The sequence below is a fragment of the Eurypyga helias genome, unplaced genomic scaffold, assembly GCF_000690775.1.
Source record: "Eurypyga helias isolate BGI_N326 unplaced genomic scaffold, ASM69077v1 scaffold3570, whole genome shotgun sequence".
Taxonomy (NCBI): domain Eukaryota; kingdom Metazoa; phylum Chordata; class Aves; order Eurypygiformes; family Eurypygidae; genus Eurypyga; species Eurypyga helias.
This window is the reverse complement of record NW_010225092.1, coordinates 134,371-155,545: the sequence shown is the minus strand read 5'-3', so window position 1 is coordinate 155,545 and position 21,175 is coordinate 134,371. Positions and strand designations below refer to the sequence as shown.

The 21,175-nt window shown below is 43.5% G+C and overlaps 1 protein-coding gene across 1 annotated transcript in view; it reads left to right on the top strand.

Annotated features, from left to right (window-relative positions):
* KLHL29 (kelch-like family member 29) overlaps positions 1-21,175 on the top strand; it is a 71,501-nt gene that overhangs the window by 7,801 nt on the left and 42,525 nt on the right. Inside the window, exons 2-3 of the mRNA XM_010148070.1 lie at positions 7,210-7,409; positions 13,763-14,022. Coding sequence (XP_010146372.1) covers positions 7,210-7,409; positions 13,763-14,022 — 460 coding nt within the window. The remainder of the gene's footprint in view (positions 1-7,209; positions 7,410-13,762; positions 14,023-21,175) is intronic.

Sequence of the window (21,175 nt, the reverse complement as noted above, 5' to 3'; positions counted from 1 at the left end):
GCAATTAGATTGGGTTTCCGTTGGTGAATAGCATTAAGGGTATATAGGAGACGTGGCTCTTTTGTTTGTTTTATTCTGGCCGTGGTGTCCGTGAACAAAAGCATTTGCTGCTAATCCCATTGCTCCTCTTGGTTCATAATGATCATTTCTGTGATGGTGAATTAGCTGGAGCTGGTAGTGCATGCCTGAGCTCACAGCCATTAATTTTCCTGATTTTCTTCTGATAGAGCAGGTGCAAACTGGCAGCGTTTGACCCTAATAAGTTACACTAGTCTTGCCAAATTTTGTTTGCCTGGAACAATGAACGTTATTTGTATCAACAGCCTGGTAAAAAGTGAGCAAATGGATTTGTTGGTCAGGTAAATTTTCATTACAAATTTGCAAGCCTGTGTTTAAACAATATAATTTATTTAATCATCTTGTGAATTTACTAGTGCTTTATCGTAATCATACAATAGCACCATTACAGTATATGTTTTTGTCTCTCATGAGACAGATGGATAGTGGCTGAGGCTCAAAGATAATATTTATCTACAAGATAGTATAACGAAGGCAGAGATTTGCAAGTTAATACATTTTGAGCTGATAAAATAATTCCAAAGGAGAAGCAATGCTAGGGTGTAATTTATTTTTTTAAAAATCCTATTTAATAGAACATTCAGTGCCTTATGACATACATATTGCATTGATGTTGCTCTATAAATGTCCCTTCCTGTCATCATTTACGTGATTGATTGCCTTGCAGCTGCATAAACTTGAATAACTCAGTAAATAACCTGTTACCTCAGTATGCACATGCATCTTGGTGCGTGTGTCGTGGAAATGTATGTTGGTATGTTTGGGCATCCATGCTTTTATATCTCATGAGCTTGCAATTATGATAAATCAAGCTCTTCGGTGTGAAATACGATTTTCCATGTAGAGTGTCGTGTCTGTTCTGTTCATAGCTGAAGGTTGGCTATAATATAACTAAATTTCTTTGTTGCTTCCCCCAAGATAAATAGACACGTGGGTTTTGAACCATTAATAACTCTGAAGATGATGAAAAGTCAAATAGTGGACAGTTAAGATGCAGCAACATTGCACTCTCTTCTTTGCCTGGAGTTTCAGTGCTTTAAGGATTATGTTCCACAGTAAACAAGATGTTCAGTCTAAATTGTATAGACTGGAACAGGAGTTTTTAATGAGCACATAGCTAGCAGACTCTTAAGCCTCATGAGAAGCTGCCTATCCCAGTCTGGAGTCCTTTCTCTGGTAATCAAAATAATTTGACAGAGATAAAAAGAAGTAGCTTCTCTTCATTTAAGTGCTTCATCTTACATAAAAATCTTGGATTTCCTGTTTTCTGGAGACCAAAACACTATCCAGGGAACAAAGCAATTTAATTTGATTTTTTTTCCCCCCTATCTATCTTGATGGCAAATATTTTGCTTTAGGGGAATGGGAACACAATTAAATGTAGGGTAAATGTTTATGTTCCTAATTACGAAAGCAAGCCAGCAAGATCAGCATGATGGAGCAGATCCTGGGAAGGAGCAAGGTGAAGAGGCCAAGAGGCAGCTGGCAGGTGGGACAGGCCGTTGTTAGGGTCCATGCAGGGAGGGACCAACCCCAAAATATGGGCCTTAGTCGAGGGTGGAGCTGGAGCTCCTGCCTGCATGCCATCAGTCCCGTACACTCCTGTTAGCTCAAACACGTGCTTTTAGTGGAGGATATTCAAATTCCTGCGTTTTGTGAATTCATCAGCAATAGATAGTCAAAGATGCCAACTTTTTTTGTTATACTGAGAGAATCAGTCTGATTTTCTATTTGTTAAAAATAAATTCTGAGGGTACTATAAACAAAATTAAGCCTATAGGATGGACCTAGCTCTTTGCCATTGTCTTCTGTTGGAAGAATCAGGTTCGCAAGAAGAAGTGATAGCCCTTGGAAAGGCAGAAAGAAAAACACCCGTGCCAAGTCCCACGTGCTCAGGAAAAGCACACAAATTATAATTCTGAACGTGTCTTTATTTTAAAAGATAATCATTTATTTCAGTGCCCTTTTGGAGCACAAAGCTTAAACGTACGTCATACCTTTGAGTCTGCGGTGAGTCATATGGCTTCGACTGTAAATAGGTGTCACAAACTTTGTCAGTCCTCCTGTTCCCAACCAGGCAGCCTGGGAGGAAGCTGAACCAACTGTTCCTAGGCAGTAACGTACATTTACATAAAATGTTTCACATTTTTCATGTTTATTCTGTGCAGATGGCTCCATTTTGAACATCCAGAATTTGTTTTGACTTTCTGACTATAGCTTGTAAACAGAGAGTTGGCTGGCATCTGCACTGGGTATAGGTAGCTTTTCCTATTTCATGTAAAATTGAGTGAGCCTGTAGCCAAACCATTAGTCAGTCAAAATAACATTGCAAGCCAGTTAAAGGCAGCATATCCAAGCCATGAGGGAAGCCTGAATTAGAGGCAGTAGCGTTGTCCGTAAATTGACAAATTGATGCGCTCGCGGTGTTTCACTTACACAGCTACTTTAGCCAGACTCTAAATGCGGCTTTGCAAATCAAGGCATCTCGCTGTTAAATGTTTTGAACTGAATCACACGGAAGTTCTGTTACATGAACGTGTTGATACGAATAACTCAGGGAAATGGCCATAGTTATACATATATTTATAACTCAAGATGCGGAAAACTCAGTTGCATCATTATTAAGGTTGAAAACACTGGTACTGATTCATGTCTGTTTGTATTACACGTACGGAAATTAGTTTCAAGGACAAATGAATACCAAAAATGTAAAGTTTTCTACTTTTTCTCGTGTCAGATCCACTCCTAATCTTGCAGATGAGGCTTTAGGGCTATTTTTCCTGCTATCAGTATTTAAACGCTTTAGCTTTTTTTCTATACATTAGTTAACAGAAAGGGACACCGATTTTGATTTGTTATTTGCGAGCGTAGTCAAGCCGTTTTTTGTTTAAAAGGTTCCCTGTGCCTTTGTCTTCTCTAGTTTAAGTAATCGAGTTGAAGGATAGGTAGCCAGAGTGTGTTCAAAGGCCTTGGCTTTATTGTGGTAGACCTAATTATTCCCGACAATACCAAATACTTTCCAGTAACTCCCCCTTACCCGTTCAGAGTGTATCTGTGCTTCCTGCTTATCTGCGGGTTCAGTTCTGCTTGCACATTGCTCAGGTCTATCACCTTGCTGGAGAAATATATGATTTGTAAATCTGAAAGAATTCCCCAACAGCTACCATAAAATTAAGCTGTTAAAGAGCTCTTGGAGCTTGTTTAAATGTAGAACTAAACAAACCTCTTTGCTGTGCAGCTCAAGATAAATCTTTTAAAAAGTCCTGTTCTAAATCACTTCCTAATTTTAATGAGTTTATATATCAGCCTTTGCCAGATTTTTACTGTAGCTATTCTCCAAGATTACAGCCATGATAAAGTAAGGACTAAAATTGTTTATTATATATTATTCTTCAGAAGCAAAACTTTTTCCCCCAGAGGCTGTTGGGAGAGCTATTGATTTTCTGCCACAATGTGAAATGTGTGACCTTTATAATATGAGCAATGATTACAAGGCCAATAAAATGACATCATTCTGTTTAAACTTTAGAGTTCGCAGGGCAAATAGCAGAATGTGCCACATTTAATGATGTCCATGGACGATAAGTGTACATCACCTGGCTACAAGTGAAACCGAAACATGCAGCGGGCAGGCTCTCCATTCCCAAAATACCCCCTGTTTGTGCCAGGAGTGGGGGAACAGGAGTGTGTGTACCAGGTTGAGCTGTATCTTCTCCCAGCTCTTCAGCCAGGAAGCCAGTGCTTTTCTGAGAGCAGACTTTCCTAGATGTTTGCGTCCAACGATGCCACTAACAAAACTCCTCCTGACGTGATACAGGATGAGCTATTTGGGGCATGACTGCATACATTCATACACATTTTCCCCAGTCCACTGCATACGCATTTACAGGAGTAAATTCTGTTCTGTAATACTGCTTTAGCCACTTCATTGCAGTTCCTCTAGAGTAGCTGAGAGAAGGCTTCATCCCAAAAATATGAGGTATAACCACACAGAGCATCTTGATATTTTAAGGCATGTGAAAACAAGGAACCCAGAAAGCTTTAGTCAGGCTTGTAGAGGGATGCCACAAGCTGATTTACTGAAATAATTTCAGAGAAAAAATATATGGAAATTCATCTCTGCATTTCCCACTTCAGTCCATTCAGTCACAGCAGTCTGTGTCCCCACATTACTTTCTTTCAGTCCTTCAGAAACTCATTTTTGATCCATTAGGACCTGCTTTAGCCAATTCCCCATCCGTTCTCCAGCCCGTACCAAGCCAGATCCCCAGCATGGAAACCAGGGTAGCTGTGATTTCCCTTTGGCCCAGTATTTGGTCCAGCTAAATGTGAAGCCAGAGTGCTCATTGTTTGGACAGCACGAGCAAAGCAGCACAACACACTGAAGGCATTGCAGAGGAAGAAACAGGGATAATTTGCTTTCCCATTTCTGGCTCATTGTGTAATATCAATAATCTCTGTAGCTTTGTATTATACTTGCCGTAAGTGGCTCTAGTGATTGATGAAGCACCTTAGCTTTTCTTTGGCGTTTAATCAATTGCAGCAGCAGTTTATTGCTTGGTGTATTACAAAGTAAAAGAGATTATTACTTAATTATTCTGAAAAATAGCAGCTTGCAATTGTTGCTAACATGTCTAGGCTGACATTGGTGTCACACCATCCTTTCTTTTGTGCCTCCTCGTCTCTGCGCTGGGAGAGAGCGTGCAATTCCTGCCGGGTCACGCTCAGTCAGTCCCGCAGCCATCGCCAGCACAGTGTAATTAGCGGCGTTAAATAAATAATTGCTTATGGTGGGACTTCCCACAGTGCAGAAAGCCTGATTCTGTCGCTTGCTGGGTAACTCCAAATCTCACTGAAATTTTAGGCAGTCCAGATGAATGTGACCTTGCTGGCAGGTACAAACCGCTTCTGGAAATAATTCATCAGGAATTACATCGGTACCAGGAGGCATTTTGATAGCCCAGGGTGCAGCACCGGATGCGTGCACAACTGGAGATAAATCAGATATGGGGAATGTTACCGGTATGTGAGTGTGAGAAAAAAAAAAAAAAACCACAAAAACATTTTGTGACATCTTCTTGAGGATCTAGGAAATGACAACTCTTCTGTTTTGACACCTGAGGTTTTCTGCCTTGAGTGCAAAATGGAATCTATATGCAAGAGTTCAGAAGGACTATTGTGGTGTGATAAAGCATAAGGATTCAGGGTAGCGTACACATCTGTGCATGCAGGGGTACCATAGGTACCGTGATCAGTATGCAACCTCATCCGTCTGCTTCTGGAATAGGATCTGACCCACCTGTCTTCCCATGCAAAGGGATAGTCTAATATTTAGAATTTAAAAATGTGGTTTAGTTCCTTGCTTTGCCCTTGACTTTCTCTATGACTGTAGGCAAGTGCTTTTGTCCCCTTGTGCCTCAGTTTCCTTTTCTGAATGGGAATAACCACTGTCCACTGCCTTAGCGAAGCATGTGAAATTAAGGACTGCGGGCTGCTCCTCCACTGTGATAATGGACAGCATCTAAAGAACTGCAGTAGGAAAAGGAAACCTTTTCAGAGCTTTCATCCTGCAAGGACTCATATACACTTGACTTGAACAGGGCTAGTCAATGCAAGACCCGTGACAAAGCATCCACTGCGAAGTTTAAGCATTTCCACAGATGATTTTAGGGGTTATTGGGTGGGCTGTCATGTTGGTTTATGAGGGCACAAAACTGAACCTTTTGTGTTGATTACTTTTCCTCCACTATGGTAGTAGACCTTTCTAGGCAGCTTTGTGAGTCAAGGAGGCTGGTAGTGCTTTTGCTCGTGCTTAAAGCTGGCATTGCCTGTGAACAGTGACGCTTTGGCCAGTCCCTGTAAGTCACACAGCATCGTATGCCGTGTTTGTGTCCATCGTGCCATGGCTTTTGCAAGGACTCAGCAGAATTGGAGCGAGCAGACATTGACTGTCCAGTGACTAGGTGAAGCTCACGTTTCTTTGAGAAGGTGCTGGATGGTCCTAACCATTAAAAGAGTTTATTTTCTTACTCCAACAGATTCCCCTCCCCTCCTTGATGTTACCAAATTTATTACCACTTTTGTCTTTCAGGTGTAACCTGCCTTTAGTGTTGCAGACACATCAGCCAACCATGCATTAAGAACTGGGCCCTTACTTTAATTCAGTATCATTTTCTTTTTGTCCAATAATTTCACGAGCACTAATCCACACTTCAAATGCAGGAGATACTTTGATCCCCAAATTGTTCAGCACTTCATGCAGGAAAAACCGTAGGCCACAGTCATGAAACTCCTAGAGGATGGCTGCTGGCTTCCTGTGGCAGAGCTGGTTGTTGTTTTCCCCCTCTCCCTTCTTTGCTCTAACCATTTTGTCTGTCTATCTTGTCTTGTATTCAATTTTCAAAGCAAATGCCATGAAGGGCTTCCTTTTCTTAGTGCCTAAAAGGGAACAATAGATTTTTAGAATACACGTATATATATATATATATCATATGACTGTTTGAATATACATATCATATGTGTGCTTTAATATATAATACTGAGAAGTTCAGGCTAAACTGAAATTAATACTTATTATTGTTATTTTTTTATGAAAAGGTCTTTAAATGTATCCTTAAATGCACATGACATTTAAAATCATTCCAGTGCTGGATTCCTGAAAAAGTAGATGACCTTTTCTCTTGAAATTGGAGAGTGTTTTTTCCTTAACAGTTACATTATGTACAGAAGATGAGTTGTTAACCAAGATGTTAAAATGTATTGTTTCCCTTTGAAAGCTAATTCTGTTCCTCATTTTCATTAATGTTGGCTCATTCTTCTAGTATTTTTCTTTCTTTCTTCCTTTCTATCTTTCTTTTCCTTTCCTTTTCTTTTGCAACTGTTTTTGCATGAAAATGCAGAGTAGCAATAAACAGATTTGTCGTAAAACTTGCTTTAAGACTCTTCTCTTTCAGATCCAGTTAAAGTTTTTAAGTTCAGTTATTTTAAAATTCATATTCTTCAGTTCCGTAAACAAAAAAAAACGGAGAAGTATTATGAGGTGCAAAGCAATTTTCTAGCCCTCACTAATCATAAATGCCAACAAAATGGGGATGGTGTAATGTCCATAATTTAATTGTCTGCTGTTACCAGGTCACCACGAGACAGTAGCAGAAGCGGAGAGAAGCTGGAATTGGCCATGTCCAACCTCACTGCGGACGTCCTGGAATTACTCCTGGAGTTTGTTTATACAGGTTCTTTGATCATAGATTCAGCCAACGCAAAAACCCTACTGGAAGCTGCCAGCAAGTTCCAGTTTCATACTTTCTGTAAAGTCTGCGTTTCATTTCTAGGTAAGAATCACTCCATCTAGTGAGGTTTTAAGATGGCATTTTACAGTTTGTAAGCCTTTCTTCTCACAGCTCCTAAAAGATAATTAGGAAACCCAAGATTAAATAAAATAAAATTTAAAACCCCACATTATTTATTTGGGTTGAGATTTGAATTTAAAATGCTGACACGGTGGCCAGTGGAAAATGATCTGGAGAAGTGTAGCCTGATGTTTGAGCGGCAACTGCTTTCACATCTTGGGTAGACTTTTCTCTTGTATCTTGGTTCATACTTGGTATAACGATGGCATTTTGTTCCCCAGAGGTTGATCTGTGCACAGATGGGAGGCTGTAACACACAGGTTGCTTATAACTGTGACAGCCAATGTTGGGTGCTACACCATACCAGCTTGGTCAGGCACTGAAACGGTTGGAGGTGGATTCCCAGAGAGGAATCGGGATCTGCAATTTTCTTGCACCCATGAGAAAATTTTTCACGTGGCCAGTGTTCTTGTAAACAAACTCTGGTTGAAGTACTCCAGGTTGAATGTTCATGGGGTTTGTTCTTTCACACAGAGTTACAGTCAGATGGATATGTGTCATCACAAATGGTGGATGGGAATGAAAGGCTGCTGTGCCCTCCCTTGGTAACTGGTGTGCCCTGCGTGCATGGGGACCGTTTGCCCCTGCGAGGGTGTACTGATCAATGTCAACACTGGTGCTTCTGTCCACCCTCTCACACAAAAAGCCCATTTGCAGAGCACCACGTCATCCTCCTCCTTGCATTTTCTGTGTTCTTTCAAATACACACTACTTCTAAACAGTCCAAGGTTACCAGCTCAGTTAACTAAGCTTTACTGGTCTGAAATGGAACCATCCAGCCCCGTTTCTGTCATGCCAGAAGAGGAGCCAGAACTGGAGCTCAGACGAAACACACGTTGGTTGAAATTCCTGCCTGTATCACATGCCAATCCTTCACTAACATGGCTATAATACCAGTTAATGAGGCAGTAACAATTTTCAAATTATTAACACAAGAAGTGTGAGCTTGATCTTACTTTCCATGTGCAAGTTCCAAATACCTTTTTGGAAAACTGATCTCTTCAGGCTCCCTCAACTTGGTATGGGAGATGTCATTCTCTCTGGACCCCAAACATATCTTCAACCCATATGACCTATAGGTTCTTCTTCAGCGGTTCTCATTTAAAGTTGACATCTGGAATTACAGAGTGTGGAAGATGAGAGTTTAGAAGATGCTGGACTAAAAAAAACCCACAAACTCGATTGAGTCCAGTTTACTGCTGTGTTAATTTTCACTGATAAGCTGACCTGCTGGCAAGATGAGTGGTGTGACTGGGCTGCTTCAATGCAGGCATCAGTAAAGAATCTCTGCTATTGTATTCGCTACTTTCCAGCTTTTTATATGTCACTTGTTTAAAAGTCTGTTCTCAAATGGGTGGATAATGGGAAAATGAAATCTATGCTTTGCAATCCCACGGTGTTGGTTGTGCAACTTGAGTGAGGGCTCTGGCTCTGGTATTGTTTTCCTCCGGCTTCCCTTTATCACCTTTTAAAGTGATTAGTTCTTATGGCCCTTCCTCTAGCAGGTAAGTTTAAATCGCGCTATCTCTAAAGATTCAGCAACAAAACCAAAATACATTTATTTCACTAAATCAATGTGAGATTTCTCTTTTCCGATAGTTAATATTTGAATTCAATGAACCATGTTATGGTATGAAATAGTAGAGTTGGTTATAAGTTCAGTGATATATGGGGAGTCGCTGAAATTTTGTATTCTCATTTGGAGAATTCATGGAGTGTAATTGCTTATTTTTATTTATAGTTGTGGCTGGATTGCTCTACAGAGGTAGCAGAGCATTTGCCATCTAAAAAGTACAGGGAAAGGCATTTTTTCTTCTCTCTGGCTCTATTTTTTCTTTTCATCCCAGCCACCTCTGCTGCCCACAAAGGAAAAATGTGGTCAAAGTCAGGTTATTTCCAGGGTTTCTGGAGGATTCACCCGTATAAATGGTGATTCTTTCCCATCAGTGGCCATGTCTAAATAGGGAGAGAAGTGAAGGGAAGTCCATAGAGGCCCAAAGAAGTAAAAATCCTGGAATAATAGGTTTGTTCAGCACAAGACCACCCTTGGGGAAATTCAGGTCATCCTTTTTAGCCATGAAGCTCCAGCAAGGCAGCAAGGTCCTAACTCGTTGATGTCCAGGCAGCTCTTGTGTCGCTGTCCTGAGCCTTCCAGCAACATCAGGCAGAGACACCCCAAATCTGCTTGCACTTTCTGGTGGAAATGTGCTACAAAGTGTCAGGAGAACTGTTTCATTTCAACAGGAGATTTCTTAACCAGCTTCACTTGGCTAATTATAGCCCCGTTCTCTCTCTCTCCCCCACATGCTGTCTCCTCTGCTTTTGTCTAGACCATGAGAAATGACAAGAGTTTTGTGCCAACTGCTGCAGCGATGCTGACAAGTTCATGTAGGCACCATGTGATAACTGGGCAAATGTTTGCAAACTGGTCAGGACATCATAGGTACTTCCTCCATCCATATGGCTGAAGACTTGAAGGGTTTTTTCTTTCTTTTTTTTTCCCCCATATTTGTTTTATACTATCATCACAGTTGTGGCTCAAGTCAGATTTCAGGAGATTCACCAGGATCACAGTTTGGGTCCGTGATCCAGGGACCCCCAGCAAAGGGGTGAACAAATTCTGAGCTTGTACTTCAGCCTGCTGCTGATAAAAGCGTTCTTCCCCAAGTCTAAAGAAGTTGGTGGAACCTGTTAGATTCATGGAGGAGCGTAGGAAAGAGCAGGTGCCCAGAATTTTCGTAGTTTCCGGGGAAAAGGGCTCAAAGACAAAGTTTGCAAAGAGCATTGAGAGGGAGCTATGAGAAGCTGAATGATGGACCAGTGATGAGACCTGCATGAATAGGCATATGCACCGAGGGGAAGAAAAGGTCTTTAGGGTCCTTACAAATTCCAGAAGAAGTATTATGGCTAATTTTTTGTTCATCCAAGGTGGAGAATTTTGAGCCAGCTAGAGAACCACGCTGCCCAGCACTGGTGAAACTGAAGCATGAAACATATTTGGAGATAGGAGAAATGAGGAACACTCTCACAGGGGAAGTGAAATCTTTTGGACAGTGAATGCACCTATTGCCCATCATCACATGCTTTTGTCACTAGTAAGAATACCTGAGGAATAAGATCCTCATCAGAATGCACACAGAGTATGATGAGGATGCAGGTTTTATGCTAGTTTTAGTGATAGCCAAGTCATCATCTAGAAAGCATCTCTAAGTGAAAATGCAGTACTTAATCCACACAGAGGGGGCTTATATCAACCACTGAGCTTCCATCATACCATTACCACAATCTCGCTGAGTAATCCTTCCTACATGCCACCTATCTCTGACTTTATCTCACGTCGTCCCACTCCCAGAAGTGCAGTCTTAGCAGTCTGCCTGGCTGATTATCTCATGATGACTCTGCACAGGATCCCATTCCAAAATCACATCTTAGCACAAGTAGGGAATACCAGCTGCTGATCTGCAGTATTGTGGCATGCATAGAAACAAGGATGCTATCCAGCACTGTCTCAAACCATTGAGAACCTACTAGATTACATCTGATATCCTTAAAGTCCACTCATATGCCTGTTATGAGCTGTCCTTGAGCGTTGGGAATAGCTTGGCAGTCGTGTTCTGAAAGGAGTCAAGGTGAAACTCCACAAAAATGTGCTGTTACAAATCCAGTGTCACTGTGGCAAAACCAGAAATTATTGTAAACATGTCAGCATCCGAAGGAAAACAGCTCAGGGCAGATGGAGCAGAACGGGTCCGTAGCTGCCTTTGTCTTGTTGGGATCCAGAAGTGGCTCTGGATTGTCACTTGGGATGGGCTATATTATGTAGCAGAAGTCTGTATCTAAGTAGTCATGTAGGCTTCCTTTATATTCATTGGAGAGTAACAGGCATGGTTCTGCTCATCCTGAAGTTGTTATCCAAAATGTTACCAGATTAATGCAAAGCATGATCAGATTACTTCTTGGAATTGTCTGTTTACGAGTGTACAGGGATGCTGATGTGATTGCTCCGTTGCACCATAGACAGCTGGAGTCAAGAGAGATCAGTCTCGCCCCCAAATTTTGAGTGAGGTGAAAAATGGAGGGTGTGTTTTTTCTGATCACAGGATAGAGATTTTCTGTACTTCCTATAGCTGTTGCCCCAACCTCTGCCTAGCTCACCTGCAATAGATCCCTCTAGTTCACACGCCAGCTCCCATCTTAAAAAGACATCACTGCACCCACTTTGCTGCGTTGCTCGCCACATCAAAGGTGATGAGGTGCAAAGAGGTGCATGCTGAGCGTACCGCAGTCTGCATCTCCCCAGGATGGCCCTACCATACTTGCTGAATCAGGTAGGGATAACGTCATTTGGGTCTGCCACCAAGCAGTTTCTTGGGCAGGAGGGACAACATGGAGCTGCTTGGCTGCATCAGTTATCTAGCATTCCTAGAGGTAGAAAAACCTGTCCAGCTCAGGAGAAACCACTCATGACGCGTTCCTTCTCTGCCCCACACCACAGGCTCAGCTGGGGATGGCATGGGAGTCTCTCCTGATGGAGGCAGACCCAGTCCCTTGCAGACTCAGTCTGGCCAGACTCTTCCATCATGTGCTAGTAAACGGCCGCCTAATGAGTCAAACTTGGTTATTGCCTTTATTGTAAACCCTGTGAGGGTAAGGTGGAGCAGTGTCAGATTTGTCTTTGACTTGGGAGTTTGCCAAGTGACGATAAGAGTTCTGGGCTCTGATAGATGATTATTTTACCCCCAGCCGTAAGCATACATGAAGCTGTGCTAACAGACAGCACCAAGAAACCTGGAAAAGAGTTTTGGTTCTTTTTTTCTTTTGGAAAAGCAGAAATTTTGGGAGCTTTGTGCTTCATAGCTATCAGTTTGCAGCCTGTCTCTGGGCGGTCTTTGAGTGACAAAACCTACTGACAGCAAACAGTGCCGCTGCTCCAGTCTGCTTGAGGAAATGGGCTCCTCAGAGTCAGTGCCGATGCAGAATGAGATAACCTAGTTTACAGACTGATGGATCTGTAAAAGAAAATAAAAAGGGGAGGAGGGGAGGAGGCCAAAACAAAACACAAAACTCCTAGTCTCACGCCAGGTTACAAGAAAAGTAGGTCATAATCCCATTTGAATAAAAGCCACATATAGATTTTGTGCAGGTTTTAAATCTGATGAGGCAGAAGCTGGGTGTAGGAAAAAAATCCCCAAGCATTTCCAGCAGGAGCAGTCTGATTGGAGAGAAGTGGCGCTCTTGCACATTCCTGCCCAGGGCTCTGAAATAGTGCACTAGGATATGACACTGCCCGAGTGTGATGTACTTCTCCTCGGAGAAGCCTGCCACTGGCACCGGTGCTTTTGGGAGCTATTGCAGTCTGTCTCTCTCTTATTTTTTTTCCTTCGTCCTATATCTTAAAAGAATATATTCTGCCTATTAGTAGTGGCTTGGTTAACAAAAGCTGAGAAGAATCTGAGAGTCCCTCTTATAAATGTCTGAAATTGGTGGGTTTTTTCTTCAGAATAGCTGAAAAGGAAAAAAGTACCGTCAAATGTATGGTGTGGCACACTTCTAACGCAGAGCTACACACTGTGCCGTTACTTCTGGTTGCTGGGTAGGAGATAATGCTGTCTCCTCTGTGCATGATTTTCTTTGAAACCCACTACACAACATTTAACAGAAGACGTTAGTATAATCTGTGTTTTGCATAAGGGATGTCATCACATTCAGCAGCAACAAAGTTCCTTTGAAAAAAAAAGCGGGGGCTGGGGGCGAGGGATTTTTTTTTTTTTTATTTGAAGTAGCTCTGTAGCTGAACAGGGCAAAAATTATCATAAAGTGACTGCAGCATCCTCAGAAATGTCCTTAGTGCTGTTTGCATTTATTCTTAAGTGTTTGCACTGGCATTTACATCTTTGCTGTTTCTTAAAGCAACATTGTAGGCGGTAGAGGTAGCAGCAGTCTCTTGGCTGGGTTCCCGTCCCTTGGGAAGCCCCAGAAACTATGATGTCAGTAGGTTTCCCCAGCGCCTGGTGAAGGCTTCCACAAAAAGCAAACTCAGGAAGTGCCTTTCTCTCCCCATCCCCAGCTCAGTTGTTAGACAGACTTTGATTTTATACTTTTGGCCCCAATCCTAAAGTAACCCAGGGTGCTGCTTCTAATTAACTCCCTGAAATTAATTAGGGTTGGAGGATTGTCTGTGGCACTTTTTTTTTTTTCTTCATGATCTCAGTAAAAATGTGAATCTTGCTTTTAATAATTCTCACTTTTTTTTTTTTTCTTTTTGCTCTTTTTAGAAAAGCAGCTGACTGCTAGCAACTGCTTAGGAATATTAGCCATGGCTGAAGCCATGCAGTGCACTGAACTATACAACATGGCCAAAGCGTACGCCCTGCAGATTTTTCCAGAGGTGGCAAACCAAGAAGAGATTCTTAATATCTCAAAAGACGACTTCATTTCCTACATGTCCAATGACAGTCTGAACACCAAAGCAGAGGAGCTGGTGTATGAAACAGTGATAAAGTGGATTAAGAAGGATGCTGCAATCAGAGCTCAGGTAAAAATAATCTCAGCAGCCTCACTGTGCTCTGTACCAGTGAATGCCTCCTTTAAAATAGAAACCATCCCCATGCAATTTTAAACACGAGAGTGCGTAGGAGATGGGATGGGCAGTTCAGCTAAAAAAAGAAAAAGGGAATGCAGGCTATGCACAAAATGTATGTAATTTCAAAATCTGATCCCCGTCTCTGATCATTTAGTATCAAAATCTCGTTTGTGTCATGCATGGTACAAAGCTAGGGCCTCGAGTTGTCTGCAGGCTTGGTCAGAGATAAATTGGGAAGGATTAGAGTTGTGTGAGATGCTGCTTTAAGAAGGGGATGCGTTTTAGTAACAGTAGGAAATAAAAATCTGTCAGGAAATCTGTATTTCTTTTGATGCCACATACTGAATGAATATAACTTCAGCACATAAAAAAAATAAGATTCTGTATCTTTATTGGCTGCTTAGATAACCCCTTGGGTATTATATATTTATTAGAGTTAGCCTCTCCTCAACCATCTGAGCTATGCCGTCTGCTCTTGACTCAAGAAACTGAGTGTATTACTTTGCTCAGCACTGTCTGTAGGTAAATGCTAGAAGCATTGACTGTTTGGAGGCTGATGATTGTCCTGGGGATCAGAAGACATCCCTGGTGATATTTAAAACCCTGCCACTTGCCTTCAGTGCAGCTCTTGCAAGTCAGCTTTTGTGGGTCGTGAATTGTGGTGGGCTGAACCCCAAACATCTCCATTTGGAGGGTGGTTCTCCCCACAGCCCCCAGAAGAGGAAGGTTGTTTTCCCCCGTTCTGCTCCTTTGGAGGCCAGAGTTGCTGGCCTATCCTGGCAAGGCCAACTTCCATTGATCCCAGTCAGTTTTGGCTGGTTTAAGGCAGACAGGCCAGTTGCTTATGGACCAGACTGGGACTCAGGGAAACACTTGTCCACACATTGTTGCTGCTGACCCATATTATGAAAGGCTGTAACTTCTTGATTTAAGTGGGAATTCAAGCACCTAAATGTGTGATGGGATATTAAATACATCATTGGATGTGATCCGTAGCAGCTGCCTCTCTGTCCCTCACCTGGAAGGGGTGAGAGACAGTGAATCCCAACCTCACTGGGCTGCAGATGAGGATGGGGGCACTAAGGATGGTGGGGCATTCCATGCCAGGCCAAGCCTTGCTGCCTGCGTTGCTGCTGCCAGCCCAGTCCCCGGCCCCTGCCGCAGCCTGCAGCCCCCAGGCCTTTCTCCAAACAGCCCTGCCCTGTATGAGCAGGTGACACAGCTCACCAGGGCCACCCTGTGCTGGGCACCCCCTGGTCCTTCTGACCCCCTCCGGCACCTTTACTATTGCCCAGTATCCTTACTGCCTAAAACATTTACACACTATCACTGATCTGCTGAAATGGGCCCCTTTTGGGCTCTCGCTGGCCTTGAAAAACACACTTTCACTCCCTGCTTTAAGTTTGATGACAGCAGTCAGCTCCATGGAGCTCTGAGCTCTGATCCTGACACAACCTTGGGGATTATTCCCAGAGGCCAGAGTACGGGTGGCAGCAGCCTGTTTGCCTGGTGCAAACAGAAGGTGACACTCGCCGGGCAGCCTGGGCTACGCTTTCAAAAATTGCTGGTTTAAATATTTCCCTCTGTGCCCTGCTGCGGTGATGTTATGAATTTATTTTTTTAAGTGGTGGTTTCTCTTGCCCCCCTCCCGCTGCTGCCACCACCGCCATCTCCTCCTCTCTTCATGTTGCAGTGGGGTTGGTGTTTTGGGTTTTTTTGTGCAGGTTGCCTTCCCCTCTGCCCTGCTTCTGTAGTGCCTTTGCAGTTTACGATGGCAGTTTTATTTGCTTCCCCAAATTTCTCTGTGGTGCTTTGGTTTCTTGCATTACTTTACAAGGGCTTTTAATTTTTAATTTGTATTTACCCAGAGATAAGGGGCTTGAATATATTAACATGAAAGTTACCAAGCAGATAACTATTTTCATACCCAATCCTACCACTAAACTATTTTCTTTCAATCGTAGCTGTCCCTTTTTTTGTACTCTGTGCACTGCTTGATCTATTATAAAGCTCTTAGTTAAATAGGTACTTATTTCCTAAAAGTAGGAACTCATACTTACCATGAAAAGTGCCATCTTTACAGTAATGACTTCTGCATTTTCAGAGCCCAAGAACAAATAGCTCTGACAGTGGGTAGGAAGGAAGATAAACCTAAATAATCTTATTTCTCATAAAGATGATGAATGAAAATTTGCGCTTAGTGTGCAGCAAGACCCGCCGTGCCGGGAAGTGCCCAAGCTCCCATGAGACGCACAGGCTGCTCAGAGCTTCGCAGAGCTGGGCAACCATGGCGATAGCAAACACTGCGTGGACCTTCTTGCAGGAGCTGTGCATGGATATTTTGACTTTACTGGCAGTTTGGTGAGATGGATTCACTCAACTCTAATTTTTAGACTCTTTGGGGTAGGCAACCAGCACATGCAGGACATGGGTGCAGCAACAGGATTGACAGGCCAGGCTCTATCATCAGGTTTTTATTTGCAGTAGCTCCAGTAGCAGACAATTAAAATGCCTCTATGGCAGCTTCTTCCAAGGCCTGAATTGGTGGTTCTCCCGAAGGTGGAAGTCTGGCACGAACAGGAAAAGGTCTGTGCTCTTCATCTCGCCTGCATGTCCCTCCTCCCTGGCCAAGCCTGGCAGGGGCTCACTCAGCAGAGGCATTCCGCAGAGGAGCCTGGAGAAGCAACCTTGTCTCTAAATCAGCATCCTTTGGCCCTCCAAAACTCCTTGTGCTTTAATGGCTTTGTATCACCCTGGAGCACAAGCTTACGCCTGGGACAGTACATCTCCCCACTTGTGTTCCCCACACCGCAGCTCCTTGTGCCACACTCTTACAACAACTTACCCATCGCTGCCTCCCCTCCTGCCTGGATCCCTTTTTGAGAGCCCCTGGGAAGAAGATTTTCAAGGGACCCTTCCATTCTGCTGGAAGGGTGTTGAGGTCACTGTCTTGCAGCTTTTCCCTGCCTTTCTGAACATTCTTCGTCGTGTGTGGAGCTCTTTCTGCTTTTGTTAATTCTTTCCCCACCAGGTTGGAGGGCAGTGGCAGGGAGGGAACCAGGGTTTGCTTGCCAGGCAAGTTGAAAAGCTGCGCTCTGACTGACTTTTAATTTTGCAAACTGTGCTCATACAAAGGGAATGACGTATGTGTTAAGCTAGGATTTGGTAAATAACTATATCCACTGCACTGGAGCAGCGTGCCAGTTCATATGATAATGTTTATGGAGCTATTTTAGTGCTGCTGGTAGTACAGTCGTGTAAAATCAGTCTAACCCAAAGAAGCAGCCTATGATGTGAGGTCTGGACTAGGTAGGTAATTTCCTGTTCCAGCGGACGCAGAGCACTGGTTGTAGGAGTCGTCTTGATTGCTTGTCACTGAGTGGAAAGTCTGCGGCCGACTGACACATCTGGAAAAGCTGAATTCTCTTGTTTTTCTATTTATTTCTCTTTCTGACTGATGGACAAGATTGTAGGGTTTATCCTAACAGTTATCCCCTTGATAAGCTTATTACAACTCCAGCGAACTCATGCAAAAAATCTATTGTATAATGGAGGCTTTACTGTCTGGAAACGAGCACGGCCTGAGCCGTCCGAACAAGCAAAGACATCTGCCAGGCCCCCAGCAGTCTTCAGCTGAGCCCATCCCCCAGCTCGCTGCGTTGGGCAGGTTGTTTCACCTTTCTGCCCCCATTTCTTACGCTATCAGCTGGAGGGAAGTGATGTCTCCCATGTGGGCTCTTGGGAGGGTCTGGTAGATAACGAGCCAGATTTTCCACTGGTACTAACGAATGCCGAAACTGCGCTAATCTGCAGTCATGCCCAGCGTCAGTGCAGGATGGGGACGATGGGAAGTTGCTGGATGTGCAGCAATTTGCTGCCTGCCCAGAGCACTGCTGTACCAAAGCTCATTGGAAACTTTCTTACCTTCTGCTCCAAGTTCAAAGTTGTTTCTGTTTTCTCTGACAGAAAAAAAAAAATAGAGACACAGGTAATCACAGAATGGTTTGGGTTGGAAGGGACTTTAAAGATCATCTAGTTCCAACCCCCCTGCCATGGGCAGGGACACCTTCCACTAGACCAGGTTGCTCCAAGCCTCATCCAGCCTGGCCTTGAACACTTCCAGGGATGGGGCATCCACAGCTTCTCTGGGCAACCTGTTCCTGTGCCTCCCCACCCCCTCCGGGAAGAATTTCTTCCTTACGTGATTTTTAGTAACAGAAGGCCTGGGAAAACGACTCCCAGTTGCATGAAGCTTCCCTCTTGCCTTGAGGAGGGACAAGAGTGAGGACAGGACACACACTTCAGCAGGTTGCCCCGAGCAGTGCTGGAAGAGAGGCCGGTACTGCAGCCATGAGGCTTAGCTGCATGGCAGTCACCTTCTGTTGCACTCTGCAAGGATATAACCAAGTGCTCTTTTTTCAGATTCTGTTTAAAATGATGGTGTCCAGTAGCAAAATGAAATGTCTCAACCATAAAGGCATTAACCAGCCTTCTATGAACTTCTGTCCTCAGAGGCAGATTTGTCTAAACGGCATCTTCATGGTGCCTGAGAACCAGAGATGCATATACAAATTGGAGGTAATTTAGAGAAGAGGAACACAAATGATTAAAAGATTGAAGGAACTGATGTGAGGAAAAAAAGATTAAAAGATGTGAATATGCATGAATTGGCCTAATGACAGCTAAAGAGGGATAAATGTCTACAAGTGTTTGAAGCCCCAAGGAGAGGAGTTGCCTGGAAGGATGCAAGAGGTGTAACAACAGTCAGGACCACTGGGGTGAATTTGAGACTTGGCAAATTAGACGAAGCAAACACAAAGCTCACATGAAGGCCCTGTATCTGTCTGTGAGGGTAAGGAAAGGTGATGGAGAGAAGGAGAAAAGGATTTATTTCAAAAAAGTTACGAAGGCCCATGAGCTGGATTTTAGCAGTAACAGAAAATAATGGCAGTTCAGAGGCAAAATCCTACGGAGGAGAAGGAGTCAGTACCTGTGAGAGAGCAGATGGAAGATCCCTGGTCTGTGGTTAGGCTTTTGAGTTGGTAGCACAATTTCTCAGGTATATTTTAAGGAATCTCCGAAGTTATGCAGAAGAGTGACTTCTCATGAAAATGGAGAATCTGACAGGAAACAAGCAGAATCCTAACTCTGCTCTGTGTCAACAGGGATGCGATGGTACGTTCAGATGCTGATAGCCAATACCAGCATGTACAACTTACTTAAGTTCATCATAATAGGAAATTAATTGATCAGTCAATGTACTTAAGGGCATTAATCTTCAGGAAAGCAGTCCTGGAATAAGTATGAAAAGGAAGCTTCCAAGGGAGCCTAAGTGAATTAGGCACAAACACTCTATTACAGTTCAATTAGGCTTCTTTGAAAAGCCCATGCTACCCTGATACTTTGAAATCCATTTGTGGGAAGAGCAGACAAATTCAAAAAGATGCCGTAATGAAAGTGCAAGAAGCTCCAATTTCTGTGAAAGTGAAAAACGCAAGGGATGAGCGGTAACCCCTGTGATTTCCCAGGGATGGGCTGCTCAAAGAGCTCAGATTTAAATGAGGCTTTTGCAGACACAGACAGAACCTGTACAGGCTTAGAGAGGGAGAAGAAAAGGCAGCAGCAGGAACAGAATCAGTGCAGGAACATGCCCTTAGCTATGTATTGGAGGAAGAAACTGCATTAAATTAAAAAAAAAAAAAAAAAGACAAAGCAGGTGACATTAGCAGTTCCTTAAATTCCCCCCGTGCTAAACTTCTAAGTTTCTTTTAAAGTGATACCCTTGCCTGAAAAACTACTGAATTATTTCTCAAAAGCTTAAATTGGTTTGAGGAGCTCCCTGGTCTCCCAGTCCTTTCAGTCTCTCAATGTGAGACTTTTCCAGTATGTTTTCCTATTTCTTGCAAAAGATCTCTCTGCTGTTGCTGAAGGAATGGCCTCACAAAGGCAGCCGTGCGCGGGCAGCTCCTCACACGTGCTCCCCTGCGTTGCCGTGTGCTGCATGTGGGCCCTCAGGATGGACCTCCAGAAACAAAATCGTTTTACACCATAGGCAAGAAGCATTTCGGAGGATTATTGTGCCTGGATTCGTGCACCGGTGTTGTTGGGCTGGATGTATCAGGAGTTACATGGTTTTATGAAGCAGGTTCCAAGGTTCAGTTATTTTGTTGTTGGCATCGAGCTTTTTGTGCTGCCTCTGTGTGCATAAGGGGGTTTGAACAGGAGACTGCCCCTAAACAGAAGCAACACCACTCACCCCCGCAGTAACCTTTGGGGGAATTTAGGGCATTTATTTCATAGTTTAGTCAGCAAGGTAGAGATTGCATGGTATGAGTGGAGTTTTCATAAACCTTAGTATCAGGTAGATTCCAAATTCAATGTATCAGTGAGGTCTCTTCCTGCATTTTTAAAATCTCTCATCATATTACTGCTAGAAATACCTCCCCGTGTGCTGCTTTGCAGACAGTTCGGAGAAGGGGACAGCAGTTTGCTCGATGCAGCACTGATGACATTACAGTGTTTAGTCAGCTGTGCTGCCATAAAGATGTCACGTTGAAACCTGATTTCAGGAAGACAGAGGGGCTGCTCTTTCCTTCTTGCTAAGCGTGAGATTTATGCATGTGGCATCCCGCCACTGAGCCACCGGCTGAACCCAACGCCTGTGAAGCAGATTTTCTGCCACATGTTTATCTCATGATATTATGAGGCTGTCGGCTGACATGCCACCAAGCCTTTTGGTTTAACCTGAAGGCAGCACTGCGATTCCAAGAAGTCAATGCGAGTGATTAATAAATAAACTGAGAGCACCAGAGAGCTTATGTTGGGCTTGGATTTGACCTTGGGTGTAGGAATATGCAGGAGGTTACTGGAAACACAGTGTGTCTGTGTAATATGCAGTGTATCAGAGCAAGTACCCTCATTGCACAGCTCTGGTGAGACCCCATCTGGAGTACTTTGTCCAGATCTGGGGCCCCCAACATCAAAAGGATGTAGATTGGTTGGAGTGAGTCGAGAGGAGGCCACGAAAATGCTCAGAGGGCTGGAGCACCTCTGCTATGGGGACAGGCTGAGAGAGTTGGGCTTGTTCAGCCTGGGGAAGAGGAGG